The 24404-nt window shown below is 41.7% G+C and overlaps 1 protein-coding gene across 2 annotated transcripts in view; it reads left to right on the forward strand.

The window, feature by feature from the left end:
• STEEP1 (STING1 ER exit protein 1) overlaps window positions 1-21957 on the forward strand; it is a gene marked incomplete at both ends in the record, with an annotated part of 32578 nt that extends 10621 nt beyond the window's left edge. The window contains 5 exons of one of the 2 annotated variants that reach the window (XM_080719399.1): window positions 11386-11427; window positions 15124-15262; window positions 16436-16525; window positions 18195-18287; window positions 21895-21957. In XM_080719399.1, the coding sequence (XP_080575525.1) occupies window positions 11386-11427; window positions 15124-15262; window positions 16436-16525; window positions 18195-18287; window positions 21895-21957 (427 nt within the window). The remainder of the gene's footprint in view (window positions 1-11385; window positions 11428-15123; window positions 15263-16435; window positions 16526-18194; window positions 18288-21894) is intronic. The other variant, XM_080719400.1, reaches the window with a different exon arrangement.
• Window positions 21958-24404: the final 2447 nt, after the last annotated feature.

Here is a 24404-nt window from a genome sequence, read left to right on the forward strand (position 1 = left end):
TTCCAGCCCCTTCTATGTTTTTTTGTTTTGTTTTGTTTTGCAACAGGGTCTTGCTAGGTTGCTGAAAGTTTCACTAAGTTGCTAAGGCTGGCTATAAACCTGCAATCCTCCTGTCTCAGTCTCCCAAGTACTGGGATTGCAGGAGTATGCCACCACACCCGGCTAAATTTGTTTGTTTGCTGGACATGGTGGCGCCCTTTAATCCCAGCATTCTGGAGGCTGAGACAGGAGGATCATGGTGGTTCACAGACAGGCTTAGTTACTTAGTGAGGCCCTCCGCAATTTAGTGAGACCTTTTTCAAAATAAAGAATAAAAAATAGGGCAGGGGGTGTAGCTCGGAGGTTGAATACCCCTGGGTTCCATCCTCAGATCTGCAAAAAAATTTTTTTTAATTGAAAAGTAAAGCTGAAAAAAATTTAAAAAGTAAAGCTGAATACTCTGTGTGTATGTGTATAGTACATACACAGGCCTCCTTTTCTTTATCTATTCATCAATTGATGGACATTTAGGTTGTTTTAATTTCTTGGCTATTATGAATAGTGCTACAGTAAATATGGAAAGTGGGGCATAGTGGTTCATGCCTGTAATCCCAGTTCTTGGGAGGCTGAGACAGGAGAGTCACAGGTTTGAAGCCAGCCTCAGCAATTCAGTGAGACCAGTCTCAAAATAAAATAGGGCTTGGGGTATAGCTCACAGATAAAATGCCCCTGAGTTCAATCCCTAGTGTCACCAAAAAACAAACACGGAAGTGCAGATGTCTCTTCAATATACTGATTTAATTTCCTTTGGATATATACCCAGTATTAGGATTGCTGGATTATATGGTAGCTCTATTTTTTATTTTTTAATTAAAAATAATGCCATAAGGGCTTTATGAAGTTTCATTCTCAGCAGTGTACAAAGGTTCCCTTTTCTATTCATCCTCACCAGCATTTGTTATCTTTTGTCTATTTTTTTTTTTTTTTTTGCGGGTCTGGGGATGGAACCCAGGGGCATTTGACCTCCGAGCTACACTTCCTGCCCAATTTTTTATTCTTTATTTTGAAACCAGGTCTCACTGAGTTGCACAGGGCCTCACTTAGTGAGATCCTCTGCTCTCAGCCTCCCGAGTGCTGAGATTACAAGCCTGCGCCACCGCCACCACCACGCCCAGCATCTTTTGTCTTTTTGATAATAGCTGTTCTTACTGGAGTCAAGTGATAGCTCCTTGTGCTTTTGATTCTGTTGATTCATGATGTTGTTGATCCCCAGCACCACAAAAAAATCAGTTCAATGTAAATACATGAATTTATTTGTGAACTCGCTATTCTCTTTTTTTTGTTTTTTGAGTTATTGGGGATGGAACACAGGGGCATTCAACCTTCAAGCTATATCCCCAGCCCTATTTTTATTCCTTTTTTTGGCACTGGGGTTGGAACCCAGGGCTTTCTACCTCCAGGCTATACTCCCAGACCTATTTTATACTTTATTTGGAAACAGAGTCTCACTAAGTTGCTATGAACCTCACTAAGTAGCTGAGGCTGGCTTCAAACCTGTGCGATCCTCCTGTCTCAGCCTCCCAGGCAGGAGGATTACAAGCGTGCGCCACCACGCCCCGGCTGAACTCTCATTTCTTAACACCGGTTGATCTTATATTCCTGGGAGAAATCCATGTTGCATATTTTTTTTCAACTGCTGCTAGATTTGGTTTGCTAGTATATTTTAGGACTTTTGCATGTATATTCTTTGGTTGTGGTCTGTAGATCGAATTCAGGGTCTTACACATGCTAGGCAAGCACTGTGCTACTTAACTACACCTCCAGGCTATAGGTGTATACTTTTTGTGTGTGTGGTACTGGGGATTGAACCCAAAGGTGCTCTACATCCCTAGACCTTATTATTATTTTTCTTTAAATTTTGACACAGGGTCTTGCTAAGTTGCCTAGGCTGGCTTTGAACTTGTGATTCTCCTCTCTCATTTTCCCAAGTACTGGGATTACAGGCATGCACTACAATGCCCAGCTTGCATATATATTCTTTTTTTCCTGTTTGTGGTACTAGTGACTGAACCCAAGGGTGTTTTACCTCTGAGCTGGATCCCCAGTCCCTATTTTTTTACTTACAAACAGGATCTTAGTTAGAAACGGTGGCACACCATTACAGCCTGTAATCGTAGGATTTGGGAGGCTGAGACAGGAGGGTCCCAGGTTCAAGGACAGCCTTAGCAACCCTCCCACCCAGGCCCTCAGCAACTTAGTGACCCTGTTTCAAAATTAAAAATAAAATAGGGAGCCGGGTGTGGTGGCGCATGCTTGTAATCCCAGCATTTCTGGAGGATGGTGGTTTGCGGACAGCCTCAGCTACTTAGTGAGGCCCTCTGCAACTCAGTGAGACCTGGTTTTAAAATAAAGAATAAAAAATAGGGCAGGGGGTGTAGCTCGGAGGTCGAATGCCCCTGGGTTCCATCCCAAGACCTGCAAAAAAAAAAAAAATAGGGCTGGGGGTATAGCTTAGAGTAGAATGTTCCTGGGTTCAGTACCCAGGGGATTATCACACACACACACACACACACACACACACACACACACACACACACACACACTTAGTGCACTCTGGCCTTGAATATGTTATCCTCATGTCCCAATCTTCCTCTTTAAACACTATTATCTATAGTTTATTTTGTGTGTGTGATATCTTTGTCTGGTTTTGTTATTAGAGTAAAACAACTCATAAATGAGTTGGGAAGTGTTTCCTCTTTTTCCTTTTTTGTTTTCAAAACATTTGTGAGCCAAGTGTGGTGATGTACACCTGTATTCCCAGTTCTTTGAAGCTAAGACAGGAGGACCACAAGTCTGAGGCTAGCCTTAGCAATTTAACAAGACTCTGTCTACTCAGTGAGGCCCTGTTCAAAATAAAGAGTTAAAAATAGGGCTGGGACATAGCTCAGAAGTAGAGTGCCTCTGGGTTCCAACATCAGAACTGCCTAAATAAATAAATAAATAAATAAATAAATAAGCCAGGCCTGGTGGCGCATGCTTGTAATCTCAGCATTCGAGAGGTGGAGACAGGAAGGTTGCAGTTTGTGGACAGCCTCAGCTACTTAGTGAGGCCCTTTGCAACTCAGTGAGAATCTGTTTCAAAAATAAAAAATGACTAAAAAAAATGAGACTGAAGCCAGGTGTGGTGGTGCACGCTTGTAATCCCTGCACTTGGGAGACTGAGACTGGAGGATCGCACAGGTTCGAAGCCAGCCTCAGCTACTTAGTGAGGCTCTCAGCAACTTAGTGAGACCCTGTTTCCAAGTAAAATATAAAATAGGGCTGGGAGTATAGCCCGGAGGTAGAAAGCCTCTGGGTTCCACCCCCAGTACCACAAAAAAAAAATGAGACTGGGGGTGTAGCTTGGAGGTATAATGCCCTTAGGTTCCATCCCTAGTACCACAAAAAATAAATAAATAAATAAATAAATAAATAAATAAATAAAATGGAGCCAAGTGTAGTGGTGCACATCTGTAATCCTAGTACTTGGGAGGCTGAGACAGGAGGCCAGCCTTAGCAACTTAGACCCCATTTCAGAATTTTAAAAAATTGGACTGGGGGTATAGTCTTTTTAGTAGAATGCTCCTGGGTTCAATCCCCAGTACCACAAAAATAAAATAAAATGGATTGGGGGTATAACTCACTGGTAGAATGCCCCTGGATTCACTCCTTTGTATAAAAAATTGCAAAGAATTGGAATTATTTTCAAACTTTTGGTAGAATTTACCGGTAAAGCCTCTGGTCTTGGCCTTTCTGCAGTTTTTTTTTTTAATTACTAAACTCAATCTAAAATTCTTTTAGTTTATTCAGATTTTCTGTTTCTTCTTAAGTGAACTTTGGCAGAATGTGACAGTCTTTTATTTTAGAAATGTGTTCATTCTGGCTGGGCATGGTAGCACAGGTCTGTATTCACTCTACTTGGGAGGCTGAAACAGAAGAATTGCAGGTTCGAGGACAGCCTCAGCATGTAGTGAGATCTCATCAACCAAGGGAGACTCTATTTCCAAATAAGGAATAAAATTGGGCTGGGGGTGTAGCTTGAATGCTTCTGGTCAGTCCCTAGTAAAACACACACACACACACACACACACACACACACACACACACGTTCTTCTAGTTTACTAGTTTAATTAATTGGCACATAGTTGTTCACAGTATAACCTTATGTTACAATCTTTTTTCAGTTGTAAGATTGGAAGCACACCCTTGATTTTTTTTTTTTTTTTTTTTTTTTTGGTGTGTGTGGTACTGGGGATGGAACCCAGGGGCATTCTACTTCCAAGCTACACCCCAGCTCTATTTTATTTTTTATTTTGAAACAGGGTCTCACTAAGTTGTGGAGGGCCTCACAAGTTGCTGAGGCTGGCCACGAACCCTCAGTCCTCCTGTCTCAGCCTCCCAAATACTGGGATTACGAGCATGTACCATCACGTCCAGCTTCACCCGTATTTTTTTTGAAAGGGCAGAAAAGATGTGGCCAATACATAGGGAGGAAAAAAGGGAGAGGGAGGAAGGTGCTACATGAGATAAGGCAGGAATCTGATTCCATACTCAGTGCCTGGTAGGCCATGGTAAGGAATTTTCATTTTATTCTGGATGTCTAGGGAAGCCATTCTTGACTCGAGGGAACGATTTGGATTGAGACCATAGTGGAAACAGATTCTAGAATAAGTGGTTAGAAGTTTTATGTTAGATAAGAATTCAGAGTGAGGAAGACCTAACTAAGTGTACATATACATAAAAATTGCATGGACCACAGACAAATTTAAAATTTCAATATGGTAGGGAAAAAAATCTAAGACAAATGACAAAATGGGGGAGAAATATTTTTCAGGCCCTTTAAACTGGCAAGTCTCTTTAACATAAAATAAAGAAGTAACTAAGCTGAGTGTGATGGAGCACACCTGTAATCTCAGTACTTGGGAGGCTGAGACAGGAGGATTGTAGGTTCAAAGGGCAGCCTCAGAAACTTAGCGAGACTCAAAGCAAAGTAGCATGACCCTGTTTCAGAACAATAAAATAGCTGGGTGTGTTGGCGCACACTTGTAATTTCAGCATTTGGGAGGCTGAAACAGGAGGATCAGGGTTGGCAGACAGCCTCAGCTACTTAGTGAGGCCTTCTGCAACTTAGTGAGACCTTGTTTCAAAACTAAGACCTATTTTAAGCTTAATATTTTACCTTTGCAAAACTTTAATTAAAGATGTTATTTTAAAAAGTAAAAGCCGGGTGTGGTGTCGCAAGCTGGTAATCCCCAGGCTTGGGAGGCGGAGACAGGAGGATCGCGCAGGTTCGATGCCAGCCGTGCTTGCTTAAGAGACCCTGTTTCCAAATAAAAATAGGTCTGGGAATGTAGTCCGGAGGTAGAAGGGCTTCCAGGAACCCCAGTACCACCAAAAATAAAAATAAAAAAATAGGGCTGGGAATGTAGCTTGGAGGTAGAATGCCCCTGGGTTCCATCCCCAGTACTAAATAAATAAGTAAATAAATAAATAAGTAAACAAATAAATAAAATAAAACAATTTTTTTGTGGTACTGGGGGTAGAACCCAGGGGCTTTTCTATCTCCAGGCTACCTCCAAGCTATGCTCCCAGACCTATTTTATACTTTATTTGGAAACAGGGTCTCACTAAGTTGCTGAGAGCCTCACTAGCTGAGGCTGGCTTCGAACCTATGCGATCCTCCTGTCTCAGCCTCCCAAGCGCTGGAATTAAAGCATGTGCCACCACGCCTCGCTAAAAATAAAACAAATTTTAAAAAAGACTAGTGGTGTAGCTCTGAGGTAGAATGCCTCTAGGTTCAATCTCTGGTAAAACACACACACACACACACACACACACACACACATAAAAAAATAGGTAAAAGATATGAATTTACAGTTCACAGAAAATAGAAAATGGCGGCTACTAAGTTTATGAAAACTGAAATTTGTATGTAGTGTCAGTCTTAAAATACATGCAAATGAGGAGATCCCGTTTCTCACATATGATATGTAGGGATGTGACAGGTGTATGTATGTGTGTGTTACTAGGAATGGACCTCGGGGGCATTCTACCTCCAAGCTATACTCCCAGCCTTATTGTAGTTTTTATTTGCAAACAGGGTATCATGAGGGTGCCTAGAGTCTCGCTACAGTGCCGAGGTTTGCTTTGAACCTGTGATTCTCCTGTCTGAGCCTCCCAAGTAATGTACCACCATACCTGGACACAGATTCATTTTAATAACAAAGTGTTGGTGAGATTTTAGTGAAACAAAATGCTCAATACATTGACAGTAGGAGAATAAATTGGTTCAAGTTGTACAAGAGTTGTTCGGTAGTATTGGGACATACATGTGCAAGGCACTTGCTGGGCTCCCCCTAACATAACTTAAAATGTACACCCTTCTAGGAATTTATCTAACAGACTTTTATCTAAAATTTATCTAATTTATCTAAAAGACATTTTGATTCAACATATAAAGGAGTACAGTGCAGCTCATGTAAAGAATGAAGCAGCTTTTTCTATTGATATGGAAGGATCATGTGTATGTCTGTGTATTTTAACCAATATACATTATATATATATATATATATATATATATATTTTTTTTTTTTTTTTTTTTTTTTTTGCAGTGAAACAGGGTCTCACTGAGTTGCAAAGGGCCTCACCAAGTAGTAGGTGAGGCTGTTCTTGAACCATGATCCTTCTGTCTCAGCCTCCCTAATGCTGGGATTACACGTTTGCACCACCACGCCCGGCTATACATTATATATATATATATATTTTTAATTTTTTTTATTTTTTTGGGGTGGTACTGGGGTTCCTGGAAACCCTTCTATCTCCGGGCTACACTCCCAGACCTATTTTTACATTTTTATTTGGAAACAGGGTCTCCTAAGCCAGCGTGCGTGGCTGGCTTTGAACCTGCGTGATCCTCCTGTCTCTGCCTCCCAAGCGCGGGGATTACAAGCGTGCGCCACCACGCCCGGCTTACATTATATTTTTTATACTGTAGATTTAACCTTAGGGGCTTTCTATCTCTGGGCTATACCCTTAGCTTTTTTTGTATTTTGTTTGAAAACAGGGTATTTATGAGTTACTGAGGCTATTCTTGAACCTGTGATCTTCCTGTCTCAGTCTCCCAAGTATTCTTGCACACCACCACACCTAAGATACACTTTATTTATTTATTTGTTTGTTTATTTTGGTACTGGGTATGGAACCCAGAGGCATTCTACCTCTGGGTTACCTCCCAGCCCTTTTTTATTTTTTGTTTGGAAACAGGGTCTTACTTTGTTGATGAGAGTCTTACTGCCTTCTTTTTTCTTTTCTTTCTTTCTTTCTTTCTTTCTTCCTTTCTTCCTTTCTTTTTTTTTGTTTTTGGTACTGGGGATGGAACCCAGGGCCATTTTACTTCTGAACTACACCCCCAGCCCTATTTTTTATTCTTTATTTTGAAACAGGTCTCACTGAGTTGCAGAGGGCCTCACTAAGTAACTGAGGCTGTCCACGAACTGTGATCCTCCCGTCTCAGCTTCCCAAATGCTGGGATTACAGGCATGTGCCATCACGCCCAGTTTACACTATTTTTAAATTAAGTTATATTAAATTCTTTGTGGTGCTGAGGATTGCTCCCAAGGGTGTTCTACCTTTGAGCTACACCTGTCACCCTATTGTTTTTTTTTTGTTTTTTTTTTTTTGTGGTTGGGGTTCCTTGAAACCCTTCTATGTCCAGGCTACACTCCTAGACCTATTTTTATACTTTTTATTTATTTATTTTTTTATTTTTTGTGGGTCTGGGGATGGAACCCAGGGGCATTCAACCTCCGGGCTACATACACCCCTGCCCTATTTTTTATTCTTTATTTTGAAACCAGCTCTCACTGAGTTGCAGAGGGCCTCATTAAGTAGCTGAGGCTGTCCACGAACCATGATCCTCTGGTCTCAGCCTCCCGAATGCTGGGATTATAAGCGTGCGCCACCACACCTGGCTTATTTTTATACTTTTTAATTTGGAAACAGGGTCTCTTAAACCAGCACAGCTGGCTTCCAACCGGCTTGCTCCTCCTGTCTCCGCCTCCCAAACCCGGGGATTACAAGCCTGCGCCCCCAAGCCCAGCCCTATTTTCTTTTGAAACAAGGTTTCACTAAGTTAAAAGTACACCAGCCTCAAACCTGTGGTCCTTTTGTCTCAGTCTCTCAAGTACTGGGGTTACAAGGTGTTTGCTACCATGCCCTGGTAGTATACACTTTTTTAAAATTGTGGTATGGAACACAGGGGCATTCTACCTCTGAGCTACATTCCCAGCCCTATATTTTATTCTTTATTTTGAAACAGGGTCTCACTGAGTTGCAAAGGGCCTAAGTAGCTGAGGCTGTCCACAAACCATTATTCTCCCATCTCAGCCTCCCAAATGCTTGGATTACAAGCATGTGCTACCATGCCCGGTTAGGATACACTTTTGAATGAGTAAAAAAAGGTGGAGACAGTATATGACATGAGACATTAATTTTTTAAAAAGGAGCTAGGCATGGTGGCATACACTTTTAATCCAGTACTTGGGAGGCTGAGACAGGAGGCTCTCAGGTTCATGGCCAGCCTTAGCTACTTAGTAAGTTCCTAAACAATTTAGTAAAACCCTGTTTCAAAAAAAAAAAAAAAATAGGGCTGGGGTGTAGTTCGGAGGTAGAATGCCCCTAGGTTCAATCTCTGGTACTGCATTAAAAAAATGAATATTGTTTTCTTTCTGTAGTAGGATTGGAGATATAGCTTAGTGGTAGAGCACTTACCCAGCATATGCAAGGCCCTGAGTTCAGTGCCCAACACTGCCAAAAAAAATCAAGGATGCTCACCTAGTATGTACCTCTCAGGGATCTTTACTTGATTGTGATTGACTATCTCTGGGATGAAACTTTTTTCCCCCTCTGGGGATGGGAAGTGGGTGAGTAGAGGACAAATGGGGGGGAAATTTACTTTTTCATTTTCATTCCATGCATGCATATTGACTATTAAAAATTGAACAAACAAGAGAGGGTGAGTGAGGAGACCAATCAGGAAGTTAAAATAGTCCAAGGAATTGATAATGGTGGCAAGAAATTGGAGAAAAGGAGATAGGTTCAAGATTTTTTTTCTGGTCATAAAAATCTGTCAGATTTGATAATGAAGTGAGAGAGGAGAGAAGCTGAAGAGGTAAGGCCGAGTCCCAGGTTTGTGTTCAGCAGTTATGGGAGTTATGTATCCAGCAGGATGGGAGTGAGCTTTTACTTACATATTGGTTATTGAATGTAGTAACATTTGGGCTCTTGAGCTTGGAAACCTGCCTTGTGTTCAGCTTCCTCCATTTTCTGTCACTGTGGCCTTGTGGAAATCATGTAATTTGTACTTAAGTCCCTCATCTGTAAAATGGGAATTATAATATGACCTACCTAACAGAATAGTGTGTGTGTGTGTGTGTGTGTGTGTTGTATATTGTATATTGATTAAATCACATACCCAGTCTGTAAATGTTTAGTACTGACAACTTTTTTTCTGAATTTTTTTTGTATATATTTTGGTACTGGGGTTGAGACCCAGGGACATTTTATCTCCAAGCTACACACCCAGTCCTATTTTTTATTATTTATTTTGAAACATGGTCTCACTAAGGTTGTGGAGGGTCTCACAAGTTGCTGAGGCTGGACGTAAACCCGTGATCGTCCTGTCTCAGCCTTCCGAGTAGGGGGATTACTGGGATCCCAAGCTGTGCCATCACACTTGGCTTACCTCTAGACCTTTAAAAAAAATTGGTACAGGGTCTTGGTAAGTTGCTGGAAGTCTTGCTAATTTGCTCAGGCTGGCCTTGAGCCTGCAATCCTTCTCTCTCAGCTTCCCAAGTACTGGGATTACACATGTGCGCCACTACACCTGGATTTTTCTGAATATTTTTGATCCACATTTGGTAGAATCTACAGGTGCAAAGCCAATGGATATGGAGAGCTGGTGATTTAAGTGGGTTCCCGCTATTATTGTTGTTACTACAACTACAGTGGTACTATATCATTATCTTGATCATCATCTTCCTTCTCTGTCAGGGAAATACCTGTCCCACATTAGGGGCTCAATAAATGCTTATTGAAGGAAAGAAGGAATGCTGAAGCTTTATTTTTCGTACAGGAAGTTGAACTTAGAGGCCAGCCTGGGAAAGAACCTATCTCAAAACTAAAAAAAAAAAAAGCCAGGCATGGTGATACATGCCTGTAATCCCAGTATTTGGGAAAATGAGACAGGAAGATCACAGGTTTGAGGCCTCAGCAACTTAGTGAGACCCTGTTTCAAAATAAAAAGGGCTAGGAGTGAAGCTCAGGGTTAGAATGTCTGTTGGGTTCAATCATAGTACCACACACACAAAAAAGAAAAAAGTTCAGCCAAGCATGGTGACCCATGCTTATGTAATCCCAGTACTTGGGAGGCTGAGGCAAGAGGATTGCAGGTTCCAAGCCAACCTCAGCTACTTAGCAAGACTCTTAGCAATATAGTGAGACCCTGTTTCCAAATAAAAACTAAAATAGGGCTGGAGGTGTAGCTTGGAGGTAGAATGCCCATGAGTTCAGTCCCTAGTACCACAGGGGAAAAAAAGTCAGGCACTATTATAACCAATTGAAGTCCCAGTACTTGGGATGCTGAGACAAGAAGAGGATCACAGGTTCAAGGCCAGCATCAGCAACTTAGTAAGGCCATGTCTCAAAAATAAAAAGGGCTGGAAGTATAGCTCAGAGGTAGAAAACCCCTGGTTCAATCCCTAGTACCAAATGTAAATAAAATAAAAAGGGCCGGGCGTGGTGGTGCTTGCTTGTAATCCCAGCATTTGGGAGGCTGAGACAGAAGGATCGCAGTTTGAGGATAGCATCATGTACTTAGTGAGGCCCTTTGCAACTCAGTGAGACCCTGTTTCAAAATAAGGAATAAAAAAATAGGGCTGGGGGTACAGATCAAAGATAGAATGCCCCCCCCCCCGTTCTATCCCAAGTTCTGAAAAAAAAAAAAAAAAAGGGCCGAGACTGTAGCTCAGTGATCGAAAGTCCCTAGGTTGTCAGTACTGACAAAATAATACATATTTAGCAGTACTTGGGAGGCTGAGACAGGAGGATGTCAGATTCAAAACCAGTCTCAGCAACTTAGCAAGAACTTGTTTCCAAATAATTAAAGTAGGGGTGGGCTCAGAGGTAAATATCCCTGGGTTCGTTCATTTCCCAGTTAACCCCCTCCAAAAAAGCATATTTAACTAAACAGTTGATCTATGAAATATAAACTTGAAAGACATTTTAGCATGTAAAGAAATGAGATGGTAAATTGATAGGTTATGAGATTTGCTCCTACCTTTTTATTTTTAACTTCTGTTTTCTGTCCAGGCCTGAAGGCATTGAACGACAATACAGGAAGAAATGTGCAAAGTAAGTATTAACAGTGTGGGTTTCTCCAAGCATAGGCAAGTAGAGCTGGGTGTATTAGGAAAATCATTATTTTAATACAGTTTTCTGTTATGTTTCTACCCTTATAATCTCAAGCTTGGCCTCTGTGGAGATTCTTCTCCGGGACTTGGGAGGGAGAGACCTGAGAGGGGAAATCGGAACAGCTACAGGATGGGCAGCTGCCCTGAACACCGGACAGTTGGCTGATGACCAGCTGTCCTGAAATGAAAGCAACCGCTACCTGATGAGTAGCCGTACTGAAATGTAGTTGCCTGATGAGCAACTACCCTGAAAAATGAACGCACCATGCAACTGACCCCTTTATTTTAGACACAAGATTTTTTATAGTTCCCTATTTCCCAGTGATTCCCTAGTAGAAAAGCGTAAACACCAAAGAACAATAGTGAGGCATTAAGTGAAAGACAAGTAAATCACCAATCATAAACGAGACAAAAGGAAGGCCTGTGACATCACAGGTCTTGTGCTCAGCCCCTTGATTACAGATCTCTAAGATCAGCCCCCTGACCTTGCGGGTGGGTCCTGGGGAGCAAATTCCAGAAAGACAATGGTCACGCCCAGAGTTTTGGAGAATTCCACCTTTCATAGAATCTCCTTTAACTCTTTCAGGAACCTTCCGTTCCTCAGGCTTCGTCCATGTCCTCCATCAGGCCTCCAGTGTGTATTTTCTCTTAAAGTGGAATTGTCTCAGCCCTATGGTCAATGTCATATAGTGTAATTTAATATAGAGCTATTTATTAAGCCTATTCTTGGACCCATAGACCTAAGAATCTTAGCTTAAAGGATATTTAAGATGGCATGGTGACACACATTTTTAACTCCCTCCAGTACTTGGGAGGCTGAGATGAAGGGTCTCAGGTTCAAGGCCAACATTAGCAACTTAGCAAGACCCTGATTTTAAAAATATGGCTGAAAGCTGGGCATGGTGGTGCACACTTGTAATCCCAGAATTTGGGAGGCTGAGACAGGAGGATCACGGTTCTTGGACAGTCTCAGCTACTTAGTGAGGCCCTCTGCAACTCAGTGAGACCATTTCAAAAAAAAATAAAGAATAGCTGGGCATGGTGTCACACGCTTATAATCCCAGCATTTGGGAGGCTGAGACAAGAGGATTGTGGTTCGAGTACAGCCTCAGCTACTACTTAGTGAGGCCCTTTGCAACTCAGTGAGACCCTGTTATGAAATAAAAAGAATTAATTAAGCTGGGTGTGGTGGCGCACGCTTATAATCCTATAATCCCCGCACTTGGGAGGCTGAGACAGGAGAATTGCGCAGGTTCAAAGCCAGCTCAGCTACTTAGTGAGGCTCTCAGCAATTTAGTGAAACCCTGTTTCCAAATAAAAATATAAAATAGGTCTGAGAGTGTAGCCTGAAGGTAGAAGGCCTCTGGATTACATCCCCAGTACCACCAAAAAATAATAAAAAAAAAAATAAAAAGAATTAAAAGAATTTAAAAAATAGGGCTGGGGGTGTAGCTTGGAGGTAGAATTCCCCTGGGTTCCATATATATATCTCAGCCTCCCATGTCCTGGAGTTACAAATGGCATCACCATGCCATCTTAAATATATATTTGTTTATAATATATTATAAATGTATATTATATATTAAATATATATTATATATTATAAATATATATATGTGGAGATATAGCTCAGAGGTAGAATGACCTTGGGTTCAATCTCCAGTACTCACAATATTATTTATTTATTTTTAACTATTTTTTTATTGAACATAAATGGTATACATTTAAACTATATTTGGTGCCCTCTCCCCCCCCCGCCCCTGTTTTCCCTTCCTCCTCCCACCAATGGTTGTCCAGGTTAATCATGTCATATTCATAATTTATACATATTCAGATGTAGACCCTCATTAATCAAGTTCAGCCTTCCTCCTCTCTTATCTTTCCATTCAAACTTTGCTGGTATTTCCCCTCCATTATCTGGAGTCCCACTGGTATCCTTTGTGTTTCCTAGTTTGGGCATATTAGAGGAAACATATGTACCTTCTCCTTCTGTGCTTGGCTGGTCTCAATATAATGTTCTCCAGGGCTTTCCATCTTCTTGCAAATGATATAATTTTGTTTTTCTTTATGGCTGAATAGAATTCCATTGTGTATATTTCCCAAAGTTTTGCTATCCATTCATAAGTTGATGGAGATCTGGGTTGGTTCCATATTTTGGCTGTTACAAATTCTCACAATATTATTTAAAGCAGAAAAGATATGTGTATTTCCAGCTTTAGGTTGTTAATAGTGAGAATATTTTTGGTGGTACTGGGGGTGGAACCCAGAGGCTTTCTACCTCCGGGCTATACTCCCAGACCTTTTTTATATTTTATTTGGAAACAGGGTCTCACTAAGTTGCCGAGACCCTCACTAAGTAGCTGAGGCTGGCTTCGAACCTGTGTGATCCTCCTGTCTCTGCCTCCCAAGCACGGGGATTACAAGCGTGCGCCACCACGCCCGGCTAATAGTGAGAATGTTTATGTGTGTGTGGTACTGGGGATTGAACCAGAGGTATTCTACTTCTGAGCTACACCCCCTGCCTTTTTAAATTTTATTTTGAAAGGGTCTCACTGAGTTGCAGAGAGCCTCACTATAAATTGCTGAGGCTGTCCTCAAACCTGCAATCCTTCTTTCTCAGCCTCCTAAGTACTGGAATTACAGGTGCACATTACCACACCCAGCGTAATAGTGAGACTATTAAACTGTAGTAAGTTCAGTCTTGCTGTAACCCTTGTTGCATCTTGGCTCTCAGAAGATTCAAATGAAGAGAATTAAAGCAGAGGAAAATAGATAAGAAGTTTTTATCTTATATGTCTACCTTGTTTAGCTCCAAAGGTATAATTATGAACCAGGTGTGGCAGTGCATGCTTGTAATCCCAGTGCTTGGGAGGCCCAGGCAGGAGGATCGCACAGATTCGAAGCCAGCCTCAGCTACTTAGTAAGACCCTGTTTCCAAATAAATTATAAAAAATAAAGCTGGAGGTTAGCCCAGAGGTAGCAAGCCCCTGGGTTCCCCCAGTATCTCTATCGCTCTCCCTCTCCCTCTCCCTCTCTCCCTCTCACACACAAACGCACGCATGCACACAAATAAAACACAAAGATCTGCCTGGTGGTTATTAAAAAAAAGTCTAATTATGGACAGCCCGATAAAGTGGCAGTTACTACTGGGGTGCTTTGCCAACCACTGTTGTGAAGCTTTTACAGTTCTTCCAGCAAAAACTGTAAAAATACTGCAAAAACAAAACAAAAAGTAAAATTAGATACAATGCCCAAACCCACTACCCAGATGCCTAGGCAGAATGGTAGCAATTTGACTGCAAAGCAGTCTGTATCTGGAGCCAGCGTTCCCAAACTTGTCTAACGATGAGAATCACTTGGGATGCTGACTCAAATGGCAGCTTCCCAGGCCTCACCCTCTACGCTCGCCGAGTCAGGCTCTTCTGGGAAGGACCTCAGAATCTTATCAGCAATTTTCACAAGCATCCTAAAGTGATTCTTATCAAGTTTTTTTTTTTGGGGGGGGAAACACTGAGTTATAGCTAATCTTGATGGCACAAACAAAAATATTTTCAGAATCAGAGTCCCCTTTGCAGAAAACTGTTTGGGGATTGGAATCAGAAGCCTGCCAGAGAAAGATTCACTCTGCCATTTGCAGGTGTGGACTACCACTCTTCTACCAATCCCAGCCAAAGAATGCTCCCGTGACCTTCATCGTGGATGGAGCAGTAGTGAAGTTTGGCCAGGGTTTTGGGAAAACGAATATATATACTCAGAAACAAGAGCCTCCTAAGAAGGTAATTATCACTGAAGGAGACACTGCTTAACACAGGTGATGATTTAGTCTTATATTTTCAAATAAGGGTATAGTACGTGACAAAGTACCCTGTAGGGATGTATTCTTTATTATGAGATTACCATTTTTGTATATAAGCAGATGTTACAGAATTGTCACACCTATAATTTCTTATTTTTTGTTTGATTTTGTTTTTGATATGGGGAATTGAACCCAAGGACATTCTGTTTCTGGGCTATACGCCCAGCCCTATTTATTTATTTGTTTATTTTTTGTGGTATTGGAGATTGACCCAAACAGCATTCTACCTGCAAGCTATATCCCCAACCTTTTAATTTTTTATTTTGAAACGGGATCTTGATAAGTTGCTGAGGCTGGTCTTGAACCTGCAAGCCTGGTTCCTATTTTATATTTTATTTTGAAACAGGGTCTTGGTAAGTTGCAGAGGGCCTACGTTTTTGAGGCTGTTCATGAAGCTGCAATACCCCTGTCTTAACCTCTCAAGTGCTGGAGTTACAAATGTGTGTCGCCATGCCTGGCTTAGTTATTTTTATACTGAGGATTGAATACAGGAGGTACCCACCCCTTTTTATTATTTTTTGTTTTGAAACAGTCTTGGTAGGTTCCTGAGAGTCTTAGGAGGTTGCTGAGGCTGTCCTCAAACCTGTGATACGCCTGTCTCGGCCTCCCAAGTACTGGAATTAAAGGCATATGCCACCATGCCTGGTCCTATTTGATTTTTATTTTGAAATAGAGTCTTGTTAAGTTTCTAAGGGTCTCGCTAAGCTGCTAAGGCTGGCCTCGAACCTGTCATCCTCCTGTCTCAGCCTCCCAAGTACTGGGATTACAGGCATTCGCCACTATGCCTGGCTTATAATTTATTCTTTTTCCTTTTATACAGTTGCTTCATGAATAAGCTTAGAAATTGTATGGAATTTTAATCTTATTTATTTCTTTCAAAATTTATTTTTCTAATCTGAACAATTAGACAATGAATTAGGCTAATACCACTTGATGGCAAATTTTAGAAAAATAAAAACATTAGCACCTTTAGTTACGCAGCCTGTTCCAAAGAAGTAAGTATACCCTCCAGTTCTGTACATGCACGCACGTGTCCCCCCACATACACCTTAACGGAGTGATTGTAGTCTAACTCCTCTTTCTGCTATTCCAGGTGATGATGACCAAAAGGACTAAAGACATGGGCAAGTTCAGCTCTGTCACAGTGTCTACCATTGATGAAGAGGAAGAGGAGATAGAGGCTGTAAGTGCTTCTGCTCTTGAGGGAATTGGAATTGGGGCCAGGGGAAGAAATGGGATTCTGGAGCTAGCATCTCAGCATGGCAGAACAGTTAGTCACGTTGCTTTCAGACCCTTATTTTGCTAGTAACAAACCATATAACACTAGACCAATGCCTGTTTCCCTGGATCTCGGAGACATCTGCAAATTGAGAACGAGGGAAATAGATCCTCTTCATCCTTCTTAAAAAAATATGTTTTGCACTACTGGGGATGGAACCAAGAGGGATTCTACTTCTGAGCGGTACCCCCAGCCCTATTTTTTATTCTTTATTTTGAAACAGGGTCTCACTGAGTTGCAAGGGACCTCACTAAGTAGCTGAGGCTGTCTGCAAACTGTGATTCTCCTGTCTCAGCCTCCCAAATGCTGAGATTACAATCGTGTGCCACCATGCCCGGCTCTGAATTTTTTTTTTTTGGGGGGGTACTTGAAGCTGAACCCAGGGACATTCTACCTATGAGTTACACCCTCAACACTATTTTATTTTTTATTTTAAAATGGGTATTCTCTGGTTACTGAGAGCCCCACTAAGTAGCTGAGGGTGGCCATGAAGCTGTGATCCTGCTGTTTCAGCTTCCCAAGTACTAGGATTACAAGCGTGTGCAACTGCACCCAGCTCCCTCTTCAATTGAGAGACTACTGAACTAAGTGACTTGGGTCTCTTTCATTCAGCTCTGACGGTTGTGAGTCTGTCCTTAGTAGCAGCAGTAGCAATTGCCTTTCTGATACTTGAGTAGAATGATGTTTAGGGAGAGATGTAATCTGTTACTTTTAAAATGATTTTGGATCCAGGCATGGTGGCACACACATGTAATCCCAGTATTCAGGAGGCAGAGACTGGGAGATCACGGTTCCTGTATAGCCTCAGCTACTTAGCGAGGCCCTTTGCAACTCAATGAGACCCTGCTTCAAAAAATAAAAAGACTAAAAAATAGGGGTGGGTGTGTAGCTTGGAAGTACAATGCCCCTGGCTTCTATCCCCGGTACCGCAAAAAGGATAAAAAAAATGATTTTGGTTGAAGCCCGTACTCCTGGATTATTGGAAGTATGAAAATCAGAAAAAGGCCGGGTGTGGTGGCGCACCCTTGTAATCCCATCATTCAAGAGGCTGAGGCAGGAGGATCACGGTTCGCAGACAGCCTCAGCTACTTAGGCCCTCTGCAACTCAGTGAGACCCTGTTTCAAAATAAAGAATAATAATTAGGGCTGGAGGTGTAACTCAAAGGTAGAATGCCCCTGAGTTTAACCCCCAGTACCAAAAAAAAATCAGAAAGCGAACCTAGGAGCTGGGCATGGTGGCACACACTTGTGATCCTGGTACTCAGGAGGCTGATACAGGAGGATTGCAGTTCGCGGACAGCCTCAGCTACTCAGTGAAGCCCTCTACAACTTAGCAAGACCCTGTTTTAAAATAAAGAATGAAAAATAGGGTTGGGGGTGTAGCTTGAAGGTAGAATGTCCCTGGGTTCAATCCCCAGTACCGCCAAAAAAAAAAAAAAAAAAAAAAAAGGAACTTAGGCCTGCCATTTCAGTAATGGTCTCATGACTTGAATAGTATGAATAGCTACTGTGGTCTTTGTTGTAATTCCTTGACATGATTGCTGGTTTAAGGATGCTTCTTTTTTTTCTCCAGAGGGAAGTAGCAGACTCGTATGCACAAAATGCCAAAGTGATTGAAAAGCAGCTGGAGCGCAAAGGCATGAGCAAGAGGCGACTGCAAGAGCTGGTGAGTGCCATGGTGTAGAAAGGTGCTGGATGGCCATTCAGCAAGCTGAGAAACCCTTTAGGAAGCTTGCTGGGTCACTAGTGTACCTGGCTGCCAGCTTCTAATCCTGGGCTGTGATTGTTGGTATACCCTGCTCTGTAGTAGTGACCCCTAGAATCTAGGTCCTAAGTTATAACATTTGTTTGATAGCCCTTACTAGGATGATATTTTATTTTATTTTATTTATTTTTTTAGGATGATATTTTAATCAAAAGTTAAGAGTCAGGGCTTCTGGATACTCTCCCTGGATATAACTAGTGGTAAATGATAGTGCTACTTGGGGCTGATCATTGCTTTGTAAAGCACTGGTAGGTTTCTGTATTATTCATGGGCTTATCTGAGAACATCTATATATGATGGTGCCTACATTTTTTGCAGAAATGGGGATTGAACCAGGACCTTATACACATGCTTGGCAAATACTGTACCACTAAGCTACATCCTTAGCCCAAGATTTAAAAAATGTTATTAGCCGGGCGTGGTGGTGCACGCTTTTAATCCCAGCATTCGGGAGGCTGAGACCGGAAGATTGCGGTTCGCGGACAGCCTCAGTTACTTAGTGAGGCCCTCTGCAATTCAGTGAGACCATGTTTCAAAATAAAGAATAAAAAATTAGGCACTGGGTATAGCTCGGAGGTCAAATGCTTCTGAGTTCCACCCTCAGACCCACAAATAAATTTTTTTATTTTTGTGGTACTGATAGTTTAACCCAGGTCCATTCTACCTCCGAGCTATAACCCAAGACCAATTTTATTTTTTATTTTGAAACAAGGCCTCACTGAGTTATTGAGGGTAGCCTCAAACCTGTGATTCTCCTTTCTCCTCCACCCAAGTGCTAGAATTAGAGGCATGCACCAACCATGACTGGCCTTTTTTTTTTCTGTAGTGGTGGTACTGGGGGTAAACCCAGGGATATTCTATCTCCAAGCTACATACCTAGCCCCCCTCTTTTTGCGGGTCTGGGGATGGAACCCAGGCCATTCGACCTCTGAGCTACACCCCCTGCCCCATTTTTTATTCTTTTTAATTTGAAACCAGGTCTCACTAAGTTGCAGAGGGCCTTACTAAGTAGCTGAGGCTGTCTGCGAACTGCGGTCCTCTGGTCTCAGCCTCCTGAATGCTGGGATTACAAGCTTGCACCAACATACCCAGCTTCATACCTAGCCCCTTTTATTTTTGTTTTTTAAATGGGTTCACTAGGTGCAGAGGATCTTGCTAAGTTGCTGAGGCTAGCCTCGAACTCATGATCCTCCTTTCTCAACTTTCCAAGTAATGGGTTTAGGGGTATGGGCCATAGCACCCAGATGTTTTTTTCATATATATTATACTAATTTATTTACAGTATTTCATTAAGTTTAGACATTATTGCTTTGATGCTTCATCAAAAGGTGTACCAGGCCGGGTGTGGTGGCGCACACTTGTTATCTTAATATTTGGGAGGCTTAGACAGGAGGATCGCAGTTCACAGACAGCCTCAGCTACTTAGTGAGGCCCTTTGCAACTCAGTGAGATCCTGTTTCAAAATAAAGATTAAAAAAAATAGGGCTCAGGGTAGCCAGGTATGGTGACACACACTGTAATCCCAGCATTCGGGAGGCTGAGATTAGAGGTTCATGGTTCACGGACAGCCTCAGCTACTTAGTGAGGCCCTCCACAACTCAGTGAGATCCAGTTTCAAAATAAAGAATAAAAAATATAGGGCAGGGGGTGTAGTTCAGAGGTTGAATGCCCCTGGGTTTCCTCCCCAGTACCGGAAAGAAAAATGTACCAGACTGTTCTAGTGATGGTAGTAGATTTTTTGATGATAGAAGTATTGGTGCCTAGTTGTTGATTTACCTTGCCATAGCGGTCTAGAGAAGTCTTGAGCAGTCATGAACTTTTTAAGGTGAAAGAATAGTTCTTTCTTTTTATTTATTGATTGATTTTTTTGTATGTATGTTACTGGAGATGAATCCCAGGGGCATTCTACTTCCAAGCTACACCTCCAGCCCTATTTTTTATTTTTATTTTGAAACAGGGTCTCACTGAGTTGTAAATGGCTTCACTAAGTAGTGAAGCCATTTACTATCTGTGAACCGTGATCCTCCCGTCTCAGCCTCCCTAATGCTGGGATTGCAATCTTATGCCACCACGCCCGGCCTGATTTTTTTTTTTTTTTTTTGGTGGTACTGGGGATTGAACCCAGGGGTCATTCTACCTCTGAGAGACACCCCCTGCCCTATTTTTTATTCTTTATTTTGAAACAGGGTCTCACTAAGTTGCAGAGGGCCTCACTAAGTAGCTGAGGCTGTCCACTAACCGCAGTCCTCCTGTCTCACCCTCCCAAATGCTGGAATTACAAGTGTGTACCACCACACCCAGCTCTTTCTTTTTATTTTAATTGCCACTTTTGTAATTTTTAAAGTATGCTAGAAATGAATTGGCCTCAATCTTTCTTTATTATTAAACTATTTTCTTTTAATATACTGTCAAGTGGCTATACAAATTTCTAAATGTTTACTCTCAATTTGTATATGTACGTTGCACCAAACAGCTCATAGATTACAATTTTTGAGATTTTTTTTTGTGGTACTGGAATGGATCCCAGGGGCTTTCTACCTCCGGTCTATACCCCTAGACCTATTTTATATTTTATTTGGAAACAGGGTCTCACTAGTTGCTGAGAGCCTCACTAAGTAGCTGAGGCTGGCTTCGAACCTGTGCGAGCCTCCTGTCTAAGCTTCCCAAATGCTGGGATTACAAGCGTGCGCCACCACGGCAGCCCGGCTTAGATCATAGTTTTTGTAGCACTGATCTGGAATGGGATCCTTCCCACTCTGCCAAGAATAGGAGTGTGCCATGATACTGATTACTGCAGCCCTCGGGGTATGCTAGGCTCCAGAAGTCCCCGGTAATCATTACAGCTCCAAACTATACCCCAAGACTAGTTTTATTTTTTATTTTGAAACAGGGTCTTACAAGGCTACAATCTTACATATTTACCTACAAATATATTTTGCCTACAGATACCATTTTCTTTTTTGTTGTTGTTTTGGGGTTTTTGTTTTGTTTTGTTTTGCAGTACTGGGGTTGAAACCCAGGGGCATTCTACCTCTGAGCTATATCCCCAGCCCTATTTTTTAGTCTTTATTTTGAAACCGGGTCGCACTGAGTTGCAAAGGGCCTCAGTAATAGCTGAGGCTGGCTGTGAACCATGATCCTCCCATCTCAGCCTCCCAAATGCTGGGGTTCTAAGAGGGCGCCACCACAATCAACTTGTTTGTTTTTGTGGTGCTATGCATTGAACCCAAGGGCATTCTATCTCCGAGGTTCACTCAGCCCAATTTTATTTTATTCTTTTATTTTTGAAACAGGGTCTCATACAAATACCATTTTCTGAATGTGCTATAACATGAGAAAATTTGGAAAGCAATTGCTGGAGATACAGAAGAATTTTAGAACCACTTCTGGTTTATGTATTAAATGAGCATTAAGTGAGAATGTTTGGGGAGGTTAGAATAATATAGGAAAAATAAGACTTTCATGTACTGTATCAGGGAATACGGTGTTTTTTTTTTTTCCTTTCCAGGCTGAACTGGAGGCCAAGAAAGCAAAAATGAAGGGAACCTTGATTGACAACCAGTTCAAGTGACCGGGCCCTTTCTCAGCCTAGACTGGAGACAAGCATTTGGATCAGGAAGGAAAAAGTCCTTGCGTATGTGGACTGGTTTCTATTCGTGCCCCAGGAGAAGGCTTTACTTTGCTTCCCGTTGATTGTTTTGCATTTAGTGAGGGCTTTGAGTCCATTTGACCTGTTCTCTAGGGCATGGATTTTTCTAAATCTTTATTTAGGTAGGTTTCTGTACTATTTTTTTTTGGTCCATTTAATGTCAGCTTCTTCATCTGTGTAGAAACTTTATGAATAGATGAGGGCTTGAATATTTCTACTTTCTAAAGTGTCTCTTTATTCCTTGTTCAGAGTTAATAAAATGTTTAAAGATTTTTTAAAAATGTGTTGTATCATAGAGAAAAATAGTATGAGTTACATTTATTTTTTTATTTTTATTTTTGTGTGTGTGTAGAACTGGGGGTTGGAACCGAAGAGCTTTCTACCTCAGGGTAGACCTATTTTATATTTTATATTTTATATTTTATATTTTATATTTTATTTGGAGACAGGGTCTCACTATGTTGCTGAAAGCCTCACTAAGGTGCACTGTTATAATCCCAGTACTTGGGAGGCTGAGACAGGTGGATCATACAGGCTCAAAGCCAGCCTCAGCTACTTAGTGAGGCTCTCAGCAACTTAGTGAGACCCTGTTTCCAAATAAAATATAAAATCGGTCTAGGAATGTAGTCTGGAGGTAGAAAGCCCCTGGGTTCCATCTCCAGTATCACACAAAAAATAAATAAATAAAACTAGCTTGTCTGGCAGAGTAGGGCGGTATGTGCCTATTCATGAAGGTATCTTGAATCCAGGAGATGGAGACCAGCTTGGACTCCATCTCAAAAAAATAAGCCAGGGCCAGGCTTGGTGTGGCGCACACTTGTAATCCCAGCACTTGAGAGGCTGAGACAGGAGGATCGCAGTTCGCAGAAAAGTAAAATCAAGACCGGCTTGTCTCCTTACTGTTTTGATTTGTGATAGTTTCTCAGTGGTATTAGTGACTTTAATTCGAATTTCCCTAATAACAGATACTGATGAACACAGATTTTTTTCTTTTTTATTGTGGTAAAACACAATATAATCTATCAACTTAACTAGTTTAATTATATAGTTCAGTAGTGTTGTGTATATTTACATTACTGTAGATACAGCTTTTAGAACCTTGGTGTTTTTTTTTTTTTTTTGCGGGTCTGGGGGTGGAACCCAGGGGCATTTGACCTCCAAGCTGCACCCCCTGCCTATTTTTTATTCTTTATTTTGAAACAGGGTCTCACTGAGTTGTGGAGGGCCTCACTAAGTAGCTGAGGCTGTCCGTGAACTCCAGCTTCATTATACTTTTGATAAGCATTTTTCTAATGGTTACTGATGTTGAGCAACTTTTCATATACTTACTGCCTATTTGATTTTTGTGGGGTGGTACTTGGGATTGAACCCCAAGGGGCATTCTACCTCTGACCTACACTCCAGGCACTTTTTTTGTAGTACTAGGGTACACTCTCAGCCCTGTTTTATATTCTTTTGTTGTGCGTGGTACTGGTGTACTTCTACTTCGTTCCAACTATAACTTATTAGCTCATGTAACCCTCCTCCCTTTTTCTACTCTCCTGAGCTTGTGGCAACCACCATTCTACTCTTAACAATAACTACCACCTACTACTACGACTACTACTACTACTACTACTACTACTACTACTACTACGACTACTTCTCCTTCTTCGCCTCCTCTTCCTTTTGCAATACTGGGGATAGAACCCAGGGGCATTCCACCTCTGAGCTATACCCCAGCCCTACTTTTTATTCTTTATTTTTGAAACAGGGTCTCACTGAGTTGCAAAGGACCTCACTAAGTGGCTGAGGCTATCCGCAAACCTGATCTCCTGTCTCAGCCTCCCAAATGCTGGGATTACAAGCTTGCGCCACTATGCCTGCCTTATTTTTTATTTTCAAACAGGGTCTCACTGAGTTGCAGAGGGCCTCACTACATAGCCGAGGCTGGCCGTGAACCACGATCCTTCTGTCTTAGCCACCCAAATGCTGAGATTACAAATTTGGGCCACCACCCCCAGCTTCATTTTTTTTAAACAGTCTCAGTAAATTTTTGGGGGATCTCCTTATGTTGGGAAGCTTGGCCTCTAATCTACAATCCACCTGTCTCAGCCTTCCAAGTACTGGGATTACACAGAACATGTGCTACCACACCTGTCTTTGTTTTCTTTTTCTTTTTTATGGTACTGAGGCCTAAATCCAGGGCCATTCTGTCTCCAAGCTACTACTCAGCCCTATTTATTTTTAATTTTGAAACAGGCTCTTGCTAAGTTGCTGAGGCTATCATCGAGCCTGCGATCCTCCTATCTCAGCCTCAAGTACTGGGATTACAAGGTGTGCATCACCATGCCCAGCTAGTCTATAGATATTATGTTTTAATTTATACA

The sequence above is a fragment of the Muscardinus avellanarius genome (genome assembly GCF_963383645.1).
Source record: "Muscardinus avellanarius genome assembly, chromosome: X".
Taxonomy (NCBI): domain Eukaryota; kingdom Metazoa; phylum Chordata; class Mammalia; order Rodentia; family Gliridae; genus Muscardinus; species Muscardinus avellanarius.